This window comes from Chiloscyllium plagiosum, unplaced genomic scaffold (genome assembly GCF_037043375.1).
Source record: "Chiloscyllium plagiosum isolate Xiang-an unplaced genomic scaffold, Cpla_swu_hap1 HiC_scaffold_13, whole genome shotgun sequence".
Classification (NCBI taxonomy): Eukaryota; Metazoa; Chordata; class Chondrichthyes; order Orectolobiformes; family Hemiscylliidae; genus Chiloscyllium; species Chiloscyllium plagiosum.
In genome coordinates, this window is record NW_028270151.1 from 42037497 (window position 1) to 42058708 (window position 21212).

At 46.1% G+C, this 21212-nt stretch overlaps 1 protein-coding gene across 1 annotated transcript in view; it reads left to right on the forward strand.

The window, feature by feature from the left end:
- The first annotated feature begins 4405 nt into the window (after positions 1-4405).
- The window catches only part of ppp1r2 (protein phosphatase 1, regulatory (inhibitor) subunit 2), a 38484-nt gene continuing 21677 nt past the window's right edge, over positions 4406-21212 (forward strand). The window contains exons 1-3 of the mRNA XM_043702285.2: positions 4406-4628; positions 11635-11742; positions 15398-15481. Of these exons, the coding sequence (XP_043558220.1) occupies positions 4522-4628; positions 11635-11742; positions 15398-15481 (299 nt within the window). The 5' untranslated portion in view covers positions 4406-4521. The remainder of the gene's footprint in view (positions 4629-11634; positions 11743-15397; positions 15482-21212) is intronic.

The following is a 21212-nucleotide window of genomic DNA, read 5'->3' on the forward strand; positions in this document are numbered from 1 at the left end:
ATCTCTTCCACTTCCCGCTCCTCCGCCCTTGAGCCCTGTCCCTCCAACCGCCACCAGGACAGAACCCCACTGGTCCTCACCTACCACCCCACCAACCTCCATGTACAACGTATCATCCACCGTCATTTCTGCCACCTCCAAACGGACCCCACCACCAGGGATATATTTCCCTCCCCTCCCCTATCAGCATTCCGAAAAGACCATTCCCTCCGTGACTCCCTCATCAGGTCCACACTCCCCACCAACCCAACCTCCACTCCCGGCACCTTCCCCTGCAACCGCAAGAAATACAAAACTTGCGCCCACACCTCCCCCCTTACTTCCCTCCAAGGCCCCAAGGGACACTTCCATATCTGCCACAAATTCACCTGCACCTCCACACACATCATCTATTGCATCCGCTGCACCCGATGTGGCCTCTTCTATATTGGGGAGACAGGCCGCCTACTTGCGGAACGTTTCAGAGAACACCTCTGGGACACCCGGACCAACCAACCCAACTACCCCGTAGCCCAACACTTTAACTCCCCCTCCCACTCCACCAAGGACATGCAGGTCCTTGGACTCCTTCATTGCCAGACCATGGCAACATGACAGTTGGAGGAAGAGCGCCTCATCTTCTGCCTGGGAACCCTCCAACCACAAGGGATGAACTCAGATTTCTCCAGTTTCCTCATTTCCCCTCCCCCCACCTTGTCTCAGTCGAACTCGGCACCGCCTTCCTAACCTGCAATCTTCTTCCTGACCTCTCCGCCCCCACCCCACTCCGGCCTATCACCCTCACCTTGATCTCCCTCCACCAATCGCATTTCTAACGCCCCTCCTCCAAGTCCCTCCTCCCTACCCTTTATCTTAGCCTGCTGGACACACTTTCCTCATTTCTGAAGAAGGGCTTATGCCCGAAACGTTGATTCTCCTGTTCCTTGGATGCTGCCTGACCTGCTGCGCTTTTCCAGCAACACATTTTCAGCTGGAGACTGGATAGTCAGGTTAGATGAAATGGGATCCATGAAGAACTAACCAGCTGGATACAAAATTGGCTTGATGGTAGAAGACAGAGGGTGGTGGTGAAGGGTTGACGTTTTAGGTTGGAGACCTATGACCAATCTATGCAATGATCAGTGCTGGGTTCACTGTTATTTATATAAATAATTTGGATGAGAATAGAGGAGGCATGTTTAGGAGGCTTGTGGATGTCACCAAATTGACAGTGAAGAAGGTTATCTAAAAGTACAATGGAATCTTGATCAACTGCGCCAAGCGATGGCAAATGGGGTTTAATTCAGATTAATGCAAGGTATTGCATTTTGGAAAGACAAATCAGGGTAAGACTTGCAGAGTTAATGGTAGGACCTCGGGGAGGTTTGTCGTTCAACCCCATGGCATCAATGAGGACTTCACCAGTTTCCTCATTTCCCCTCCCCCCACCTCCCACCTCCCACCTCACTCCAGCTCCAACCTTTCAGTTCAGCACCGCCCTCATGACCTGTTCTACCTGCCTGTCTTCCTTTCCACCTATCCACTTCACCCTCCTCTCTGACCTATTACCTCCAGCCCCACCCCCATTCACCTATTGTACTCTATACTACTTTCTCCCCACCCCCACCCCCCTCATTTACCTCTCCACTCTGCGGGCACTCTGCCTCTATTCCTGATGAAGGGCTTTTGCCCAAAACGACGATTTTCCTGCTCCTCGGATGCTGCCTGACCTACTGTGCTTTTCCAGCACTACTCTAATCTAGACTCTGGTTTCCAGCATCTGCAGTCCTTGTTATTACCAAGTAAGGTGAATAGTCAAGGTCTTTTCCCCAGAATAGGCAAGTCTAAAGCGAGAAGGTTTAAAGTGAAAAGGAGAGAGATTTAAAAGGGACCTGACAGACAACATTTTCACACAGAGATTGGTATGTATAGGAAGACACCAAATGGTAGAGGGGGACGCAATTACAAAATTAAAAAAACATTTGGTCAGGTACATGGAAGTACAAGACAATTTTCTGATTCAGTATGTGGATATATCTACTAGAGAAGGTGCAAAACTTGACCTACTCTTGGGAAATAAGGCAGGGCAAGTGACTGAGGTGTCAGTGGGGGAGCACTTTGGGGCCAGCGACCATAATTCTATTTGTTTTAAAATAGTGATGGAAAAGGATAGACTAGATCTAAAAGTTGAAGTTCTAAATTGGAGAAAAGCTAACTTTGACAGTATTAGGCAAGAACTTTCGAAAGCTGATTGGAGGCAGATGTTTGTAGGTAAAGGGACACTGGAAAATGGGAAGCCTTCAGAAATGAGATAACAAGAATCCAGAGAAAGTATATTCCTGTCAGAGTGAAAGGGAAGGCTGGTAGTATAGGGAATGTTGGATGACTAAAAAAATTGAGGGTTTGGTTAAGAAAAAGAAGGAAGCATATGTCAGGTATAGACAGGATACATCGAGTGAATACTTAGAAGAGTATAAAGAAAGTTGGAGTGTATTTAAGAGGGAAATCAGGAGGGCAAAACGGGGACATGAGATAGCTTTAGCAAATAGAATTACGGAGAATCCAAAGGGTTTTTACAAATACATTAAGGACAAAAGGATAATTAGGGAGAGAATAGGGCCCCTCAAAGATCAGCAAGGCGGCCTTTGTGTGGAGCCACAGAAAATCGGGGAGATACTAAATGAATATTTTGCATCAATATTTACTGTGGAAAAGGATATGGAAGATATAGACTGTAGGGAAGTAGATGGTGACATCTTGCAAAATGTCCAGATTACAGAGGAGGAAGTGCTGGATGTCTTGAAATGGTTAAAGGTGGATAAATCCCCAGGACCTGATCAGGTGTATCCGAGAACTCTGTGGCAAGCTAGAGAAGTGATTGTTGGGTCTGTTGCTGAGATATTTGTATCATCGATAGTCACAGGTGAGGTGCCGGAAGACTTGAGGTTGGCAAATGTGGTGCCACTGTTTAAGAAGGGTAGTAAACACAAGCCAGGGAACTATAGTCCGATGAGCCTGACATCAGTGGGGGCAAGTTGTTGGAGGGAATCCTGAGGGACAGGATGTACATGTATTTGGAAAGGCAAGGACTGATTAGGAATAGTCAACATGGCTTTGTGCATGGGAAATCATGTCTCACAAACTTGACTGAGTATTTTGAAGAAGTAACAAAGAAGATTGATGAGGGCAGAGCAGTAGATGTGATCTATATGGACTTCAGTAAGGCGTTCGACAAGGTTCCCCATGGGAGACTGATTAGCAAGGTTAGATCTCATGGAATACAGGGAGAACTAGCCATTTGGATTCAGAACTGGCTCAAAGGTAGAAAACAGAGGGTGGTGGAGGAGGGTTGTTTTTCAGACTGGAGGCCTGTGACCAGTGGACATCAAAATTATAGGTGTAGTGGACAGTGAAGAGGGTTACCTCAGATTACAATGGGATCTGGACCATATGGGCCAATGGGCAGAGAAATGGCAGATGGAGTTTAATTCAGATAAATGCGAGGTGCTGCATTTTGGGAATGGAAATCTTAGCAGAACTTATACACTTAATGGTAAGGTCCTAGGGAATGTTGCTGAACAAAGAGACCTTGGAGTGCAAGTTCATAGCTCCTTGAAAGTGGAGTCGCAGGTAGATAGGATAGTGAAGAAGGCGTTTGGTATGCTTTCCTTTATCGGTCAGAATATTGAGTACAGGAGTTGGGAGCTGAAAATGTGTTGCTGGAAAAGGGCAACAGGTCAGGCAGCATCCAAGGACCAGGAGAGCTGCTCCTGAAGAAGGGCTTATGCCCGAAACGTCGATTCTGCTGCTCCTTAGATGCTGCCTGACCTGCTGTGCTTTTCCAGCAACACATATTTCAGTAGTTCAGTTTAGGAAACTTTGTTGGCATGGTTACGTTGGGCTGAATGGTCTGTTTCCATGCTATATACCTCTGACTGTACGACATTACAAACAGCTGAATGTGGATTCTCCAGCTGTCTTGACTGGCACTTAGACAGTGATAAAAAAAATCTTGCAGCAATCAGATTGTTGCAGGTGTTAATGTTTTGTAGGATAAGTCAGCACATCTGTCAAGATCTGGGGTCACAGTTCATTTTTGCAGTCTGTTGTGACACTTTTTCATCCACAATCCTAAGTATTTTGTTTGTATTCGCCCTAACTAGGCCTGCAAGGGTTGGGAGTAGAAGTCATGTGTGATACTATGAGACCGGCAATCATGTGACCACAGCAGGTTGATACACCCAAGCAGCAATCATCAGGCCTGGCTGAGAGCAGGCACAGCTACGCTCTCGTCCTCAGTTCCGGTGCCTCACAATGCGCGTCACCCCCTTTCTCCTTGTTCTCGCGAGAACCTGTGCCGTCACCGGGCAGGGCTTGAGCGCTCTCGCGAGAGTTAGTGCCATCGGAGAATGAGGAGCGCCTGAGGGGCGCTGCTCCAAGTTGTTGTTGTTCAGGAGGAGGAGGAGGGGAATAGCTCGAAATAGCTTCTCCTGTCCCGGATTCCAGAGCCAGCTTTCCCAGGACACGGAACACCGCTCTGCCATGGCCACTCCCGCACCCATCAAAGGGATTTTAAAAAACAGAAACTCGGTCCCTTCCCAGCAAAACTCGGCGTTGGATCTGTGTCCCGACGAGGAGGAGGAGTACAAGTGAGCTGCTGGAATCAGGCCAGAGGATGGAGGGAGGGAGGGATGGAGAGATCAAATGGCAGGAGGGGAGGGGGAGGAGTGTGAACGGAAACGATCGGGGGGATGAGGGGAAACAATGGGGGGTAACTGGGATAGGGGAGACTGAATTAGAGGGAACCTGGAGGGAGATGTAGAGATGGGGGGGGGGGGTGTTACAGGGAGGGAACCTGGAGGGAGATGTAGAGATGGGGGGGGGGGGGGGGGGGGGGGGGGGTGTTACAGGGAGGGAACCTGGAGGGAGATGTATAGATGGGGGGGGGTTTACAGGGAGGGAACCTGGAGGGAGATGTATAGATGGGGGGGTGTTTACAGGGAGGGAACCTGGAAGGAGATGTATAGATATGGGGGGGGGGGGGGTTTACAGGGAGGGAACCTGGAGGGAGATGGAGAGATGGGGGGGGGGTTACAGGGAGGGAACCTGGAGGGAGATGTATAGATGGGGGAGGGGGGGGGGTTACAGGGAGGGAACCTGGAGGGAGATGTATAGATGGGGGAGGGGGGGGGGTTACAGGGAGGGAACCTGGAGGGAGATGTATAGATGGGGGGGGGGGGGGTTACAGGGAGGGAACCTGGAGGGAGATGTATAGATGGGGGGGGGGGGTTACAGGGAGGGAACCTGGAGGGAGATGTATAGAGGGGGGGGGGGGGTTTACAGGGAGGGAACCTGGAGGGAGATGTATAGATGGGGGGGGGGGGGTTACAGGGAGGGAACCTGGAGGGAGATGTATAGATGGGGGGGGGGGGGGTTACAGGGAGGGAACCTGGAGGGAGATGTATAGATGGGGGGGGGGGGGGGTTACAGGGAGGGAACCTGGAGGGAGATGTATAGATGGGGGGGGGGGGGTTACAGGGAGGGAACCTGGAGGGAGATGTATAGATGGGGGGGGGGGGTTACAGGGAGGGAACCTGGAGGGAGATGTATAGAGGGGGGGGGGGGGGGTTACAGGGAGGGAACCTGGAGGGAGATGTATAGATGGGGGGGGGGGGTTACAGGGAGGGAACCTGGAGGGAGATGTATAGATGGGGGGGGGGGGGGTTACAGGGAGGGAACCTGGAGGGAGATGTATAGATGGGCGGGGGGTTACAGGGAGGGAACCTGGAGGGAGATGTAGGGGGGGGGTGTGGTTACAGGGAGGGAATGTGGGGGGCGGGGGGGAAGTACAGGGAGGGAACGTGGGGGGCGGGAGGGCAGTACAGGGAGGGAACGTGGGGGCAGTACAGGGAGAGAACGTGAGGGGCGGGGGGAGGTACAGGGAGGGAACGTGAAGGGCGAGGGGAGGGACTGGGAGGGAACGTGAAGGGCGAGGGGGAGGGACTGGGAGGGAACGTGAGGGGCGGGGGGGAAGGTACAGGGAGGGAAGGTGGGGGGCGGGGGGGGAAGTACAGGGAGGGAAGGTGGGGGGCGGGGGGGGAAGTACAGGGAGGGAAGGTGGGGGGGGGGAAGTACAGGGAGGGAAGGTGGGGGGCGGGGGGAGGTACAGGGAGGGAACGTGAAGGGCGAGGGGGAGGGACTGGGAGGGAACGTGAAGGGCGAGGGGGAGGGACTGGGAGGGAACGTGAAGGGCGAGGGGGACTGGGAGGGAACGTGAAGGGCGAGGGGGAGGGACTGGGAGGGAACGTGAGGGGCGGGGGGGAAGGTACAGGGAGGGAATGTGAGGGGGCGGGTGTAGGGGGCAAGTACAGGGAGGGAACGTGGGGGGGGTGGGTGTAGGGGGCAAGTACAGGGAGGGAAGATGGGTGTAGGGGGCAAGTACAGGGAGGGAAGATGGGTGTAGGGGGCAAGTACAGGGAGGGAACGTGGGGGGATGGGTGTAGGGGGCAAGTACAGGGTGGGAACGTGGGGGTGGGCGGTGGGTCGGGGGGGGATGGGTGTAGAGGGTTGTAGCGGGGATGGGGGTGTGTGGTGGGTGGGTGTAGTGGGGGAGGGGTGGGTGTAGTGGGGCGGGGAGGGGTGGGTGTAGGGGGGTGTAGCGGGGGTGGGGAGTGGTGGGTGTGGCGGGGAGGGGGTGTGTAGTGAGGCGCTGTGATGGGAGGCGGGGGGAGTGTAGTGAGGCGGCGCAGGGAGGGGAGGCGGGGGGAGTGTAGGAGGCGGCGCAGGGAGGGGAGGCGGGGGGAGTGTAGGAGGCGGCGCAGGGAGGGGAGGCGGGGGGGGAGTGTAGGAGGCGGCGCAGGGAGGGGAGGCGGGGGGGGGGGAGTGTAGGAGGCGGCGCAGGGAGGGGAGGCGGGGGGGGGGGGAGTGTAGGAGGCGGCGCAGGGAGGGGAGGCGGGGGGGGGGAGTGTAGGAGGCGGCGCAGGGAGGGGAGGCGGGGGGGGAGTGTAGGAGGCGGCGCAGGGAGGGGAGGCGGGGGGGGAGTGTAGGAGGCGGCGCAGGGAGGGGAGGCGGGGGGGGAGTGTAGGAGGCGGCGCAGGGAGGGGAGGCGGGGGGGAGTGTAGGAGGCGGCGCAGGGAGGGGAGGCGGGGGGGGAGTGTAGGAGGCGGCGCAGGGAGGGGAGGCGGGGGGGGAGTGTAGGAGGCGGCGCAGGGAGGGGAGGCGGGGGGGGAGTGTAGGAGGCGGCGCAGGGAGGGGAGGCGGGGGGGGAGTGTAGGAGGCGGCGCAGGGAGGGGAGGCGGGGGGGGAGTGTAGGAGGCGGCGCAGGGAGGGGAGGCGGGGGGGGAGTGTAGGAGGCGGCGCAGGGAGGGGAGGCGGGGGGGGAGTGTAGGAGGCGGCGCAGGGAGGGGAGGCGGGGGGGGAGTGTAGGAGGCGGCGCAGGGAGGGGAGGCGGGGGGGGAGTGTAGGAGGCGGCGCAGGGAGGGGAGGCGGGGGGGGGCGGGAGTGTAGGAGCCGGCGCAGGGAGGGGAGGCGGGGGGGGGAGTGTAGGAGGCGGCGCAGGGAGGGGAGGCGGGGGGGGAGTGTAGGAGGCGGCGCAGGGAGGGGAGGCGGGGGGGGAGTGTAGGAGGCGGCGCAGGGAGGGGAGGCGGGGGGGGAGTGTAGGAGGCGGCGCAGGGAGGGGAGGCGGGGGGGGGGAGTGTAGGAGGCGGCGCAGGGAGGGGAGGCGGGGGGGGGGAGTGTAGGAGGCGGCGCAGGGAGGGGAGGTGGGGGGGGGGGAGTGTAGGAGGCGGCGCAGGGAGGGGAGGCGGGGGGGGGAGTGTAGGAGGCGGCGCAGGGAGGGGAGGTGGGGGGGGGGGGGAGTGTAGGAGGCGGCGCAGGGAGGGGAGGTGGGGGGAGTGTAGGAGGGGAGGCAATGTAGGAGGCGGCGCAGGGAGGGGAGGTGGGGGGGGGGGGAGTGTAGGAGGGGAGGCAATGTAGGAGGCGGCGCAGGGAGGGGAGGTGGGGGGGGGGGGAGTGTAGGAGGCGGCGCAGGGAGGGGAGGTGGGGGGAGTGTAGGAGGGGAGGCAATGTAGGAGGGGGCGCAGGGAGGGGAGGTGGGGGGAGTGTAGGAGGGGAGGCAATGTAGGAGGGGGCGCAGGGAGGGAATGTGGAGGGAGTGTAGGAGGGGAGGCAATGTAGGAGGGGGTGCAGGGAGGGAATGTGGAGGGAGATGCGCGAGGGCGCAGGGAGGGGATCTGCGTGGAGATGGGTTGGGGAGAGCCTGGAGTGAAATGTGGTGGGCAGGGAGGGTAGTTGGAGAATGACTCCTTCCCCACCCCCCCCTTCCAGATTCAATCGGGAGAGAGTGGGTGTGTCAGCTGAAGTGCGGTTTAAGGTGCAGAGTGGGAGGGAATGATTGATCAGATGGAGGGAATCAGAGGCAGACTGATTTAAATGTGTGTAAGGGAGAAAGTGCATCATGAGGGGAGTGAAGGATCAAGAGGGAGTTACCAATGCCGACTGGTGCCACCCATCTGAGGTTGGAGTTCCTGAAATAAAATCTGCTTCACTTGTAACACTAAGACCCTTGATAAGCTGCCCATTAGATTTAGCCATTACTTGAACGCAGGAATTTTTAGCAGGCAGTTGATGTACTGATTACTGAATGATTTCTTCTGGCAAACCATGTTCTCAGCTTTGACCTTGCCTGCCCTTTCTGTCATCTTCTAAGAGTTAATGAACTGTGCAGTGATGCATGTCTTTAACTCACTCGCTGCTTTCTTCGTTACCCAGCAGACTCTTTTATCATTCCTCAGGCAGCTGCTGCTCAGCACTTCCATTGTTAGTCACTTTGTCCTGTAGCTTAGCATGCACTTCAATTGCTTCGAAATGATTCTCTCGATAAATCCACGATAATTTTAAGGTTGTGGCACCTGCCCAAATTTAAAATCTGTTCACGTCTGGCATGTTTTTATTGTGTACAGTTATTTTTGATCTGTATACAGATCGATTATCTGAAGGACATGGTTCTTCATTCGGTTAATCGAATGCCGGAACACAGTTTAGCCGAGCATTGGAAACCTTGTGATCTTGCTGGATAATCCATATTTGGATGATCGATTGCTGGATAATTGAGGTTCCTCTGTCTTCAGACATATAATTGCCAGGGCAGATGGGACTTGAGCCCAGAGTTAGGGATGCTGCCATTGTACTACCGTACCCTCTTTTGACATGCATGTATATTGGTTTCTGGTACCTAATTGCAGTTTCCTCTTGTTTGGCTTGTATGTTAATGCAGCATACTTTTTAATAACTGGCACCTATGGGACCAGGATATTGAATATTCTGGTTGGTCAAGAGGTCCACGTCATCAACGTAAAAACACACACTAAGTGAGAGAAACAAATTTTAGGAGGTATATGCATCACTGTTATACTTTATTTACAATATAACTTTGTTAAATAATAATGTAGCTTTGCCTTAAATAAGACACTAGCAGGGAGCATTCTCATTCGCATCCTCAACTGACTGCTTGGCGATCACAATAATGAATTGTGGTCTGAGGTGCAACATGAATTGGTTACATGATTGCCTCAGTCAGAAGATCTTGGCTTCCTCATCCTGAAACTTTCAGATAGGATGGCATTTCAGTGCAGTACTGAGCATTGTTGTTGCTATATTTTGTTATTCCTTAGTCACAGGCAGTTCAGCTCTCGGGTGAATGTAAAAGACCCCATTACACTTTTCAAATCCAGGGGAGCTCTGGCCAACACTTAACTCCCAATCAACATTCCAGTCACCAGTCTGATTGCTATTTGTTGCGTCTTGCTGTGTTCAGCTTGTCTATTGTACTGTACAGTGACTGACACATAGTGGGGATTAGAAATTTCTAATGTTTCAAGTACTGTATATGATTCCACCTTCAAAATAATTTTCTGACTTTCATCTTGCTGCACTTTTGATTTTCAACTTGCATGTTTTTAGCTGATCTCTGGTTCAAACTGTCCAAAGCACTATGTCTGAACTGCAAAGTATCACAGTTCATGCCAAATCACTCCAGGGAAAACAGCCCCAGCCTGTTCAGCCTCTCCCTATAGCTCAAATCCTCCAACCCTGGCTACATCCTTGTAAATCTTTTCTGAACCCTTTCAAATTTTGCAACATCTTTCTGATAGGAAGGAGACCAGAATTGCACGCAATATTCCGACAATGGCTGAACCCATGTCCTGTACAGGGGACGAGATTGGGTTGGGATATCTGGTTCGCATGGAATGGTTGGACCGAAGGGTCTGTTTCCATGCTGTACATCTCTATGACTCTATAAATGTCAATTGCTACTACTCAATCGTCTACTTGCTTGGATCTAAAACCTTGACAGGAGGTCCATACTCTGCTTTTGGCTATTTATTGGAGCTTCAGGTTATATGAAAGCGACCAAAGAAGGCAAAGTCTGACATTTCTTGAAATAAACAATCATGTAATTATAGCACTTTTATGACCTGTGGTAAGTCACAGATGATTCTAAACCACTTCAAAAGGGTGGAATTATGAGATTTCAAGTGTACAAACATTATCTTTCTGTTGTTTGCCTCTTTATACAGCAAAGTCTGGACTGATGCGTCCACATGAAACCACCAGAGTGAGCTCAGGTTTTAATATAGTTAGTGCATGTAATATAAGATTATGTCAATACTGACAAGAATAATGTGACCTTTGCTGGGTTGTGTTCATGTGAAAGGAAGCAAAGAACACTTGCTCACTATGCAGTTTCTCCTTGCGACCATAATTTCTAACTTATTGACTGAAGTGCTTTTAAATGCTGACAGATAATGAAAGGTAAATGGTAATTTTTGTTGTTCTCTTTGTGTCATGCTAAAAGTAGCTGTCAGAGCAAAAGACCACAACTGAAAATCAATGTTATAAAAAAAATTCTCATTATTTCCTCAGACCCAATATCCCACACACTCTCAATCCCTAAAAGGCTAAATTAATGATGGTTACTGAGCTGTTCAGATGACTGCCCTATACTAAGGGTTAGAAGTTGGGTTATGACAGTTGTTTTGGCACTTTTACACTCCCAAGAAATGGAATGGTTGGCTTGGATAGAATCATTGGTACTTTTTAAATAATACCATGTCTGGCTTCTGGAACTTTTTAGATTTTAATTTTACTCTAGGTGGTTACAGTTACATTGCAGCTTTGATTTCATATGGTCAGGAATCAATTGTTATATAAAATGATGTAAGATTGCTCCATACATTTACAGTACATATGGCTTGATATAAATTGAGGTTTAGCGTCACAATAGTCAGGTGCAATCTGTTGGAATTCTATTAACTTTAAAAATTGAACAATATCTATGCTGTTATTTGATGTTTTGTCGACCATTTAAGGCATAAATCACATTATATACAATTCAGCTGATCTTAATAGGAAAAAAAAGAAACTAATTGGACAATCATTTTATATTTGAGAATGGAGTAGGGTTTTGAGGATGAATGGACTTTTGAGAAGACACATCATTCATTGTCAAATTAGTGTTTTAAAAGGTAGTTAAATAACTGAATAGAATATGAAAAGGGAATTTTCGTCAGTGGTAATCTTTCCAGATCTAGGATTTGAAGTGTACAGCAGCAAATTAGTGGATTTTATTGATGTTTGAACATATATCCTTTGCAGTAAAAAGTCTCAAAAATGGGATGAAATGAACATTCTTGCCACTTATCATCCAGAAGGGAAGGACTATGGATTAATGAAAATCGATGAACCTAGTACGCCATACAACAGGTAAATACATTATTTAAGTTGCAAGCATCTCCAAACTCAACAAAGTGACTCTTAAGTTCAGAAAAATTTTAAAAAAGCACAATTTAAATTGCACTCCTGTAGTATGAAGTGTTTGAATACTGAATGTTACAAATCATTACAATTTATGTTTATGCTTATAGCTTTAACAATAAGACAAAGGACAAAATCCTGAAGGTCTGATAGAGCAGATAGGTTCTTTTATTCAAAGTTTGTGAGAAGATTTGTAGGCTCGGGTGCTCGTTGTTGTGGTTCTGTTCGTCGAGTTGGGAATTTGTGTTGCAGACGTTACATCTCTTGTCTAGGTGACATCCTCAGTGCTTGGGAGCCTCCTGTGAAGCGCTTCTGTGATGTTTCCTCTGGCATTTATAGTGGTTTGATTTAATCTGTGGATGAGTGCCATGCTTCTAGGAATTCCCTGGCTGTCCTCTGTTTGTCTTGTCCTATGATAATAGTGTTGTCCCAGTCGAACTCATGTTGCTTGTCATCTGCATGTGTGGCTACTAAGGATAGCTGGTCGTGGCGTTTCGAGGCTAGTTGGTGTTCATGGATGCGGATCGTTAGCTGTCTTCCTGTTTGTCCTATGTAGTGTTTTGTGCAGTCTTTGCATGGGAGTTTGTACTGTAGTGTACAATCAATCAATTCAATCAATAAGCACATCGACCTGGACCCAATATACCGACCACTGCAACGGACAGCTGGAACTGACAACCGGAAGCGGCAGAGACAAACCACTACAAATGCCAGAGGAAACATCACAGAAGCGCTTCACAGGAGGCTCCCAAGCACTGAGGATGTCACCTAGACGGGACGAAACGTCTGCAACACAAATTCCCAGCTCGGCGAACAGCACCACAACAATATTCTTTTATATTTCTAAGTATAACAGTGAATTTAACCTGGAACCATTGTGTTATGCAGATTTTACTTTCGGGATTAAATACCTTTACAAATAATTGATTCAAGTTTAACTTGCAACTTCTAGATTTCTGTAGTTGTGAAAAGTAACTTAATTGGAGAGAATGGCAGTTTTTAATAGACACTCCGTCCAATGTGATCCTTCCTCACTTGACACTTCCACACTGGTTCACTGGTTGGTACCGTTTACTTTTTATCTCTAGCTGGTAACGTTAGGTTCTTTTCCCAAGGTTTCACACACGAGATGCAATTCGCGCACACCAGCTTCTGCAAACAGTTAAAGTTTATTAAAGCTGTACAAGCTAGGTGACCCCTCTGATACTCTTCGCAAGCGTGCAAAGTCGAGTTAGAAAAAGGATTCTGAATAAAGAAAATGCATCCCCTTTTTACATATCAGTTGGCAATGCTTACCGATGCTCTGGCCAATTCTCCCCCTCAAAGAAACGCCACACGTTACCCCAGATGCAATGATAGGATGAGATCATTCTCTAGGATAATGCAAATGCTAATGCTCTAGTCCTGGGGAATCGTTATGCAGACAATCTCCTGACTCTGACTCCCCAAGAAAATGTAGGTGAGATGTGTCCTAGCTTCGGGGTGGCCCTGCAAGTAAGTTCTGGCTCTGTGTCTTCCTCTGCTAATGTAGGTTTGATGGGTCTCGGCATCGGGGATGATCATGCAAGCGAACCTGATTGGCTGGGGATGGCTATGAAAGTATGGAAGAGATTAAAATGATAGTTTAACTTATAATAGTTGGGGTAATAGTAATAAATGACTGTCTAATTGGAGTGGGAGCCATTCGCATTCCTGCCTGTTGTCCCCCACCCACTTCCAGAATGTTCAGTCAGTGCAGTTTAACATTACTTTAATGTCCAGAGAGAAATTTCCATTTAATCTTTTAACATTATACCAAGCTGGTTGGACTTCTATGTGCACTAGACAATTGAGCACAAGTCAATGTGATTTGTTTTTTCATCTAACGAACTCTGAGCTGATAGTGGGATTCTTTTCAATTGGAAAAACAAGTACTGATTTAAACTTTATTACATTCTTTTATTTTGAATATTTAAAGTTTTGTCAAACACACTTTGTTACATTGCTAAGTATTACGGTTTTCAAAACAAACATAAAAAGCAACTATTTTCAAAAAGAGTTTTTCACAATGGTAATTTTATTGAATCATGGAAAGAACTGATTGCTCTTTATCTCATAGTACTTTCACATTTGGACCAAGAAAAAAATAAAGAAATTTATACTGTAAAGGATAATATTTTGATTGGCTGGTTTATGTTACAAAAAACATCAAATGAAAGATAATTTCCCCTTCAGTATGTTTATGATGAGAATAATTCTGAATAAGTGAATGTGAGTATTTTTTCCATAGCTTCCGTGGGTGAATAAAACATTTAACCAATAAACGGGTATTATCATGGCCTCTAGCCGCAATTGCATACAATAGTTTAAGTGGAAGCGGTACAATTTAATATTTGCTGCTTTTTCATTTCTGTATCGCACAGTTCTCTTGCATGGCTTCCAAGTAAACCTGAATAGCCTCTTAAACATATGTTAGATTACTTACAGTGTGGAAACCGGCCATTCGGCCCAACAAGTCCACACCGCCCCGCCGAGGCGCAACCCACCCATACCCCTACATTTACCCCTGACCTAACACTTCGGGCAATTTAGCATGGCCTTCACCTGGCCCTGCACATCTTTGGACTGTGGGAGGAAACCGGAGCACCCGGAGGAAACCCACGCAGACACCGGGAGAACGTGCAAACTCCACACAGTCAGTCGCCTGAGGCGGGAATTGAACCCGGGTCTCTGGCGCTGTGAGGGCACCAGTGCTAACCACTGTGCCACCATGCCGTCCATATATATGTTCAAAGTCTGTTAGTATGCATGTATAGCTGAATAGTAGTGCACACTTTGGGTAAAATACTTATAAAATATTGTATAAGAATTAAAGAACTACACCAGCATACACTCCATTAGCAAATATATTACATTTTAATTTGAGCAAACAGCGATCAGAATTTAGAAGAATTCTGTAAACCTAAAAATTGTTTTTCTCCAGTATTAAGTAGTACTTGAGTTTTCTTTTAATTATCCCATTAGAAGCCTTTCCATTTGAATCTCTTTGAAACTCTGATTTTTATGTATTAAGCATTATGATTCAACCCACATTTGAAAGTAACTATTCATATTATATTGATGAAAAATCAAATAGATCTATTGGGAGTTTCAGGACTTAGTGGTATGCATCTCCAAGATATGCATATACCTTGATTTCATAAAATCTTTGATTTTGCTGGCATGATTCTGAATGCTTTTTCTTCTCGCGGGAACATAAGACTTCTTTCTATAGCATGCAAGAACTCATGTCCAAATGATACATCCAGATATACACTAAGTAATCAGAAAACCCAGAAATTCACGAATAATATTTTTTTACCACTAAATCATTCTGCTTTTAGGTTTGTTAAACTGAATTTTTATAATTCATTCATTAAAAAGTACAAGTGTACTGTGTAATATGCAATACTTCAATATGCAGGGATTGAAGGTCACAGTAGAACCAATGTTTTGAATAGGTTTAAAGATGTATACTAACAGAATGAAATGTTATTATAAGAATTTTGAAGTCTTAACTTTTCAAATTGTTAATGATGTTGTATTGTCATTGGGAACAATTTTTTTTTGTGTCTTCTTTGCACAGGATGATAGTAGGTGATGATGATGAATCTGCAATGAGTGACTCTGAATCAAATGTAAATATTACCGCAGAAATTCTAGCAAAAAAGTGAGTATGTAATCTGTTCAAGGTCTGAATCTCCTTGGTGTGAGTTACATTCCTTTGATATTAAAAAAATTCTGTTTGGTTTCAGTGAAGTTGCCCTCCTGTAATTTATTTTATTTCAGATTTGAGATGTGAAATAGTATTGAAAAATATATATACTTGGATGCTTTGAGGTTAGTGTTCAGTGAAAGATGTTGCAAAAGAATTTCTCTCTTTTGCAGTTTTGTATTATGTTGACTAAAAACATTAGGCTGGAAATAAAGTAAACTCAATTAACATGTTTCATATTTCCTTGCTGCACGTTTTGTATTGTACAGAACTAGATCAGTTGGAAATGACTGTGTGCTTGTTTTGGTGTTCTTAGATTTACAGCGTTTATATTCCATAACACTGAAGGGAACACAACTGCAACTGTTTAAAAGATGTGATGGAAACTTTTAATATTTAGGTTTTGGCTTTCGCAAGTTTGGTAAATTTGAAAATAGAACGAATCTACGGTGGCAGAATTGAAAGTCTTTATATAGTTAAGGAATATTTAATCTAAAAATTATAATGAAACCAAAAGTCTTGACAAAAATATTAATATTGTAGTGTTTGTGCCTGTAGTGAGATCTTTTTAAGGTGCCAGTATCCCTGCTGATTTCTTTGTTCCTTCATCTTTAGTTTAGGATTGCCTAAGATGGGTAGATAGGACCCATCGGAATATGGGTGTGTGCTGAAAGGCACTGTTGCAAATCCAGATGTTGGATTAACACAATTTAAGTTTAAACCCTGTATCCAAGACGACATTAGTTTCTTTTGAAAGGTTTGGTTGTGGAAAGGTATTATTTAGTTTGCAAATACTAGTGCTAATGGGCACCGTATTGGTTTCCAGTAAGCTTATTTACTAATCAGGCATCTTTTCTATACAGTAGAATCTGGTTCTCTCTGCCGTTGTATACAGTTAATTCTCAAGTATATAAAATCTCTGGCTAAAACCCAGTTCTACTTTTCCATAACAAAAACAGAAGTTCGTGGAAAAGCTCAGCAGGTCTCGAAGCCTTTGTGAACAGAAATCAAAGTTAACGTTGAGTGCGGTGATCCTTCCTCAGAATTTACTTTTCAGTATATGCTATTCCGATCCTATTGCATCAGATTTGTGAGAATATCTTCTCATCTGTAGATTTATGAAAGTGAACTGGAAACTAAGTCCAGAGAAATTACTTTTTGTTCTAAATGATAATTAATTGAGGATTGGGAGGTTTATAGAATGCAACAAAGGAAGACTAAGAAACTGATAATGAAAGGGAGAATAAAATGTGAATACAATCTAGCAGAAAAACTAATAAAGGCCTGCATAGGTATAGGTATGTAAAAAGGAAATGTTTGGGTAAAATAAATATCAGTCCATTAAAACACAGTCAAGAAAATGCATTATGAGGAATAGAGAAATGGCCCAGAAGCTAAATGATAACTTTGTCTGTTTTCACTGAGGAAGATAGGAGAAATTTCCCAGAATGAGAGGTCCCCATGGCTAGGGGAATGAGGGGTTAAAGGAAATTAATGTCAGTAAAAACTTTTTATACTGGTAAATGCCCAGGGTGTTGAAGGAGGTAGGTAGAGAAATATTTGATGCAGTAGTGATTGTCTTCCAAAATTCTGTAGATTCTGAAACTATTCCTCCGGATTGGGAGGTAGCAAATGTTTACCCAGTGTTTAAGAAAGGAGTGACAGAGAAAACTTGGAATTGCAGACCTGTTACTCTTGCATCAGTAATAGGGAAAATGTTACAATCTATTATCGAGGACAAGATACATAGTTGGCTGATAATGAACTGATTGGCAAGCTGCCAATTGAGTGGGAAATTTTGTTGGGTGAACTTGATGGAGGTTTTTGAAGATGTTACTGACAAAATTGGTAAAGGAGGTCGATGGTGTATTGTCTTTAGGTTTTCACAAGGCTTTTGATGAAGTCCCCCAGAAGACCTGGCTATAAAAGTTAAAGCACATTGGAAATGAGTCAGTGTACTGGTGTGGATGAATAATTGGCTAACAGACCGAAAACTAAGTATAGAATTAAATCGGTCATTCTTGTTTTAGCGGACTATGATTAGATGGGAACCATAAGGATCGGCATTTGGCCCTAGGTGTTCACAATGTATGTCAACAATTTAGAGTTGGGACCAAATTTAATATTTACAAGTTTGTGGAACATACAAAGCTAAGTGGAAATTCAGATTATCAGGAAGCTGTAAAATAGCATTCGGAGGATTTGGGAGAAGCTTCATGAATGGTTTAGATCATGGCATATACAATATAATGTGGAAAAATCCACATTGGTTGGAGAAGTAGATGTGCCGATATTTCTTAAATGGTAAAAAAAATTGAAAAATGTCGATGTACAAAGGAAGCTAGGGAATGTTATAGATAAATCATTCAAGACTAGCAAGCTAGCGAGTTATGGGAAGACCTGTAGCTCAGGTTGAGGTTCTGGATGTAAGTTTGCTCGCTGAGCTGAAAGGTTCATTTTCAGATAGGCTTCACCAGAGGCTCACTGATGTTCCCTAGCATGGTGATGAAACGTCTGAAAATGAACCTTCCAGCTCAGTGAGCAAACTTACACCAGGATAGCAAGCTTTTGGGAAGGCTAATGAAACATTTAGTCTTTATTGCAAGAGGATTTGAGTACAGCAATAGTAAAGTGTTATTTCAGTTGCATGTGAACTTGGGTAGTACACACCTAGAAGTTTGATGTGCTTATCTCAAGAAAGATTATTGCCATAGAGAGAGTGCAACAAAAGTTCAGACTTCTTCTGGGAAAGGTAGGAGGAGAGATTGGACCAGTATTCTCACTAATCTCAAAGAATGAGAAATTATCTTGTTAAAACTTACAAATACTTGAAGGCTTCTTGCAAATAAGATCTCCTCCCCCCCCCCCCCCCCCCCCGAGTGGGAGTCTAGAACCAGGAGACAGCATTTTAAAATAAGGGGATGCCACATAATCTGAGCTGAGGCAAATATATTTTTAGTTAGAGGGTTGAGAATCTTTGGAATTTGCTACCATCGAGAGTGATAGAAGCTCAGACTTTGTGTACGTTTAAGGTATAGGTTACCAGTGGTATACAGGGCAAAGGTGTTGGGTGGGTGGGTAAAGGACATTGAAGTATTTGATCAGCCATGATCAAATCGAATGGTAGGACAAGCTCAACCGGCTGAATGGTCTACACCCGTTCGCGTTTTCTGAAATAACTTGGTAACATTCATGTTTGTTTCTTTTGAATCTTTTCCAACATATGATTTAAGTTTTTTTGCTGTGGAAGAAAGTGTGCTGTCTGATGATTTTGATTACCCTTCTTGAAGTTGTTGAGTTCTAGGTATTGGCCTAGGATCAATTTTACTGATATAGCACCAATTTTGTTTTGTCTGTATGTATGTAAGGGATTTAGGGCTAAAAGAGGTTTAGAGTTTTAACTAATATGTATGTTGACAGTTCATAGTTGTTTATCGTGGTTAGAATCTGCTTATTTCTAATAAATAATAGTTCTCGGTCAAGTACCGAAGCGTGGTCCGTAGTTTTATTTTGCGAGAAAAACATTTTTTGACTTTACAAAAATATAAAGTTATTGAAAATGTAACAAATACTAGTATAATAAAAATGCAAATTACAATGCAACTACTATCTACTAACTACTAACCTATCGTATAATACAAAACAAAACCTAACATTGTGTAAAACAGCATCAATAAATGTGATGAATAAAACAAAAAAAACCAAAAGAACACACAAAAACACAACAGCAATGCTCAGCGCAAAGCTCCCAAACAAAAGAATGGGAGCGTTGTATATATACCAGTATTAACTGAGGAGTTCCCCTTCCAAGGTCCAGGGCTCAGGAAACCTAACCATCCTGGTTAAACAAATGCCAAAGTTAAGATAGTAGACAAATCTGTATCCAAATAACTCAAAGGGCTTCGGTGCCTTATAAAAAAAGGTCTGTTGTGTGGTGCATCACGTTTGTAAAACAAAATCAGTGGGAATATGCTCCATAATTAATTTCCGCCATCCCAGCAAGCCTGGTGGGTTCTCACACACCCAATTCATCAGAATATTCTTCAGTGCACAGTAAGTAAGAGTATTATGTAGTTTCTTCCCATGCCCATTTAAAGACGATAAACACAGTAGACCTAGGAGGGGAGATATCGGGTCTATTTTAACTTCGGTCCTCAATACCCTCCCTATCTCTCCCGCCACAGTGCTCCAATAAACAGTCTTTGATATGTCTGGAAACAATGGGTAAGAGCATCTTCACTTATTTTACATTTGGAGCACATTGCTTTTTTTTAAACTTTGCCAGATGGTGCACAACTTTTAACTGCATAGCGCATGTCCTACTAAAGATTGAGATCTTTCGCATGTTCTCCCATATGTCCTCCCATGTCTCAGAAGAGATCTCCACTCCTAGCTCTTGCTCCCAGACCCCTCATAACCGGTTAATATCCTGCCAGGCCCTGCCACCCAGCAGGCGATAGAGGGCACTAACCGAGAGAATGCTTATGGAATGTAGCAACAACCTCTCTGTATCAGGCTTATAGGGCTTAGTGAGAAGTGAAGTCGTCTTCTGGATGAAATCCCTAACCTGAATAAAACCGGTAAAGGTCTCTGCTGGGTAACCCGTATTTGCAGCTCAATTGCTCGAAAGACATCAGAACCTCCCCCCTCTAATAATTCTCCCAAACTGGAAACTCCTCTCACTGCCCATAGTTTGAACCCTGAGTCCATCATCCCTGGTCGGTACCCCGACATACCAACTATGGGGGTGAGTGGTGAAGTCTTGGAGAAGCAACCCTCACTCTGACACGTCGCCATCCATGCCTTGACTGTACTAATAACACTGGGTTCGGCAGTGGTCCATAACTGTCCTCATCTTATCCATGAACAACAGGTTAATGAGAGGGCACTTTGCTGGAGGCCTCTTTATCCAGCCTGGATTGTTACCTGCCCAGTCGCACACAAAAGATAGCAGGGAACTCAATTGATACCTGATGTCTGGGAAATCAATTCCTCCCCATCTTTGAGGCAACTGCAATTTAGTAAGTTTGAGGGGCCGCTTATGATGCCAGACAAAGGAATTAACCCACCCCATACGTTTCCGCAGCGTTGACCTGGGAAACATTATAGGGTGCATACGCATGGGATAAAGCAAACGCGGAAGCATATTCATCTTAATGAGGATTATTCGGCCCAACCATGAAATTGGAAGAGCCTCCCATCTCTGGAGATCCCGACTAATATTGTCAAGCAAGTGAGCAAAGTTAGTCGGAAATTACTGATCAACCATGGGGGTGATAGTAAAATTGCCTAGATATCTGAACCTTGCCTGTGACCACTTACAAGGTAAGCTAGGGCCACCTTCAATCTCTGGTACTTCCTTGAGGTTCCCCAAAGACATAGCCTCCGATTTTGCAAAGTTGATCCTATATCCTGAAGTAGCCCTAAATGAATTGATGCATTGTATCAAATTGGGTACAGGGGTCATCGGGTCCGATTAAAAACAGAAGGACATCATCTGCATACAGTGTAATCTTGTATACCCTCAATCTCACTTCTGGAGCAGTTACGTGGACAGTCTGTCGCATGACCTCTGCTAGCAGCTCTGAAATCAACGTAAACAACAATGGTGAAAGGGGGCAACCTTAATGACTACCCTTATCAATCCTAAAGTTCCCAGACTTCACCCTGCTAGTGATGACTGTGG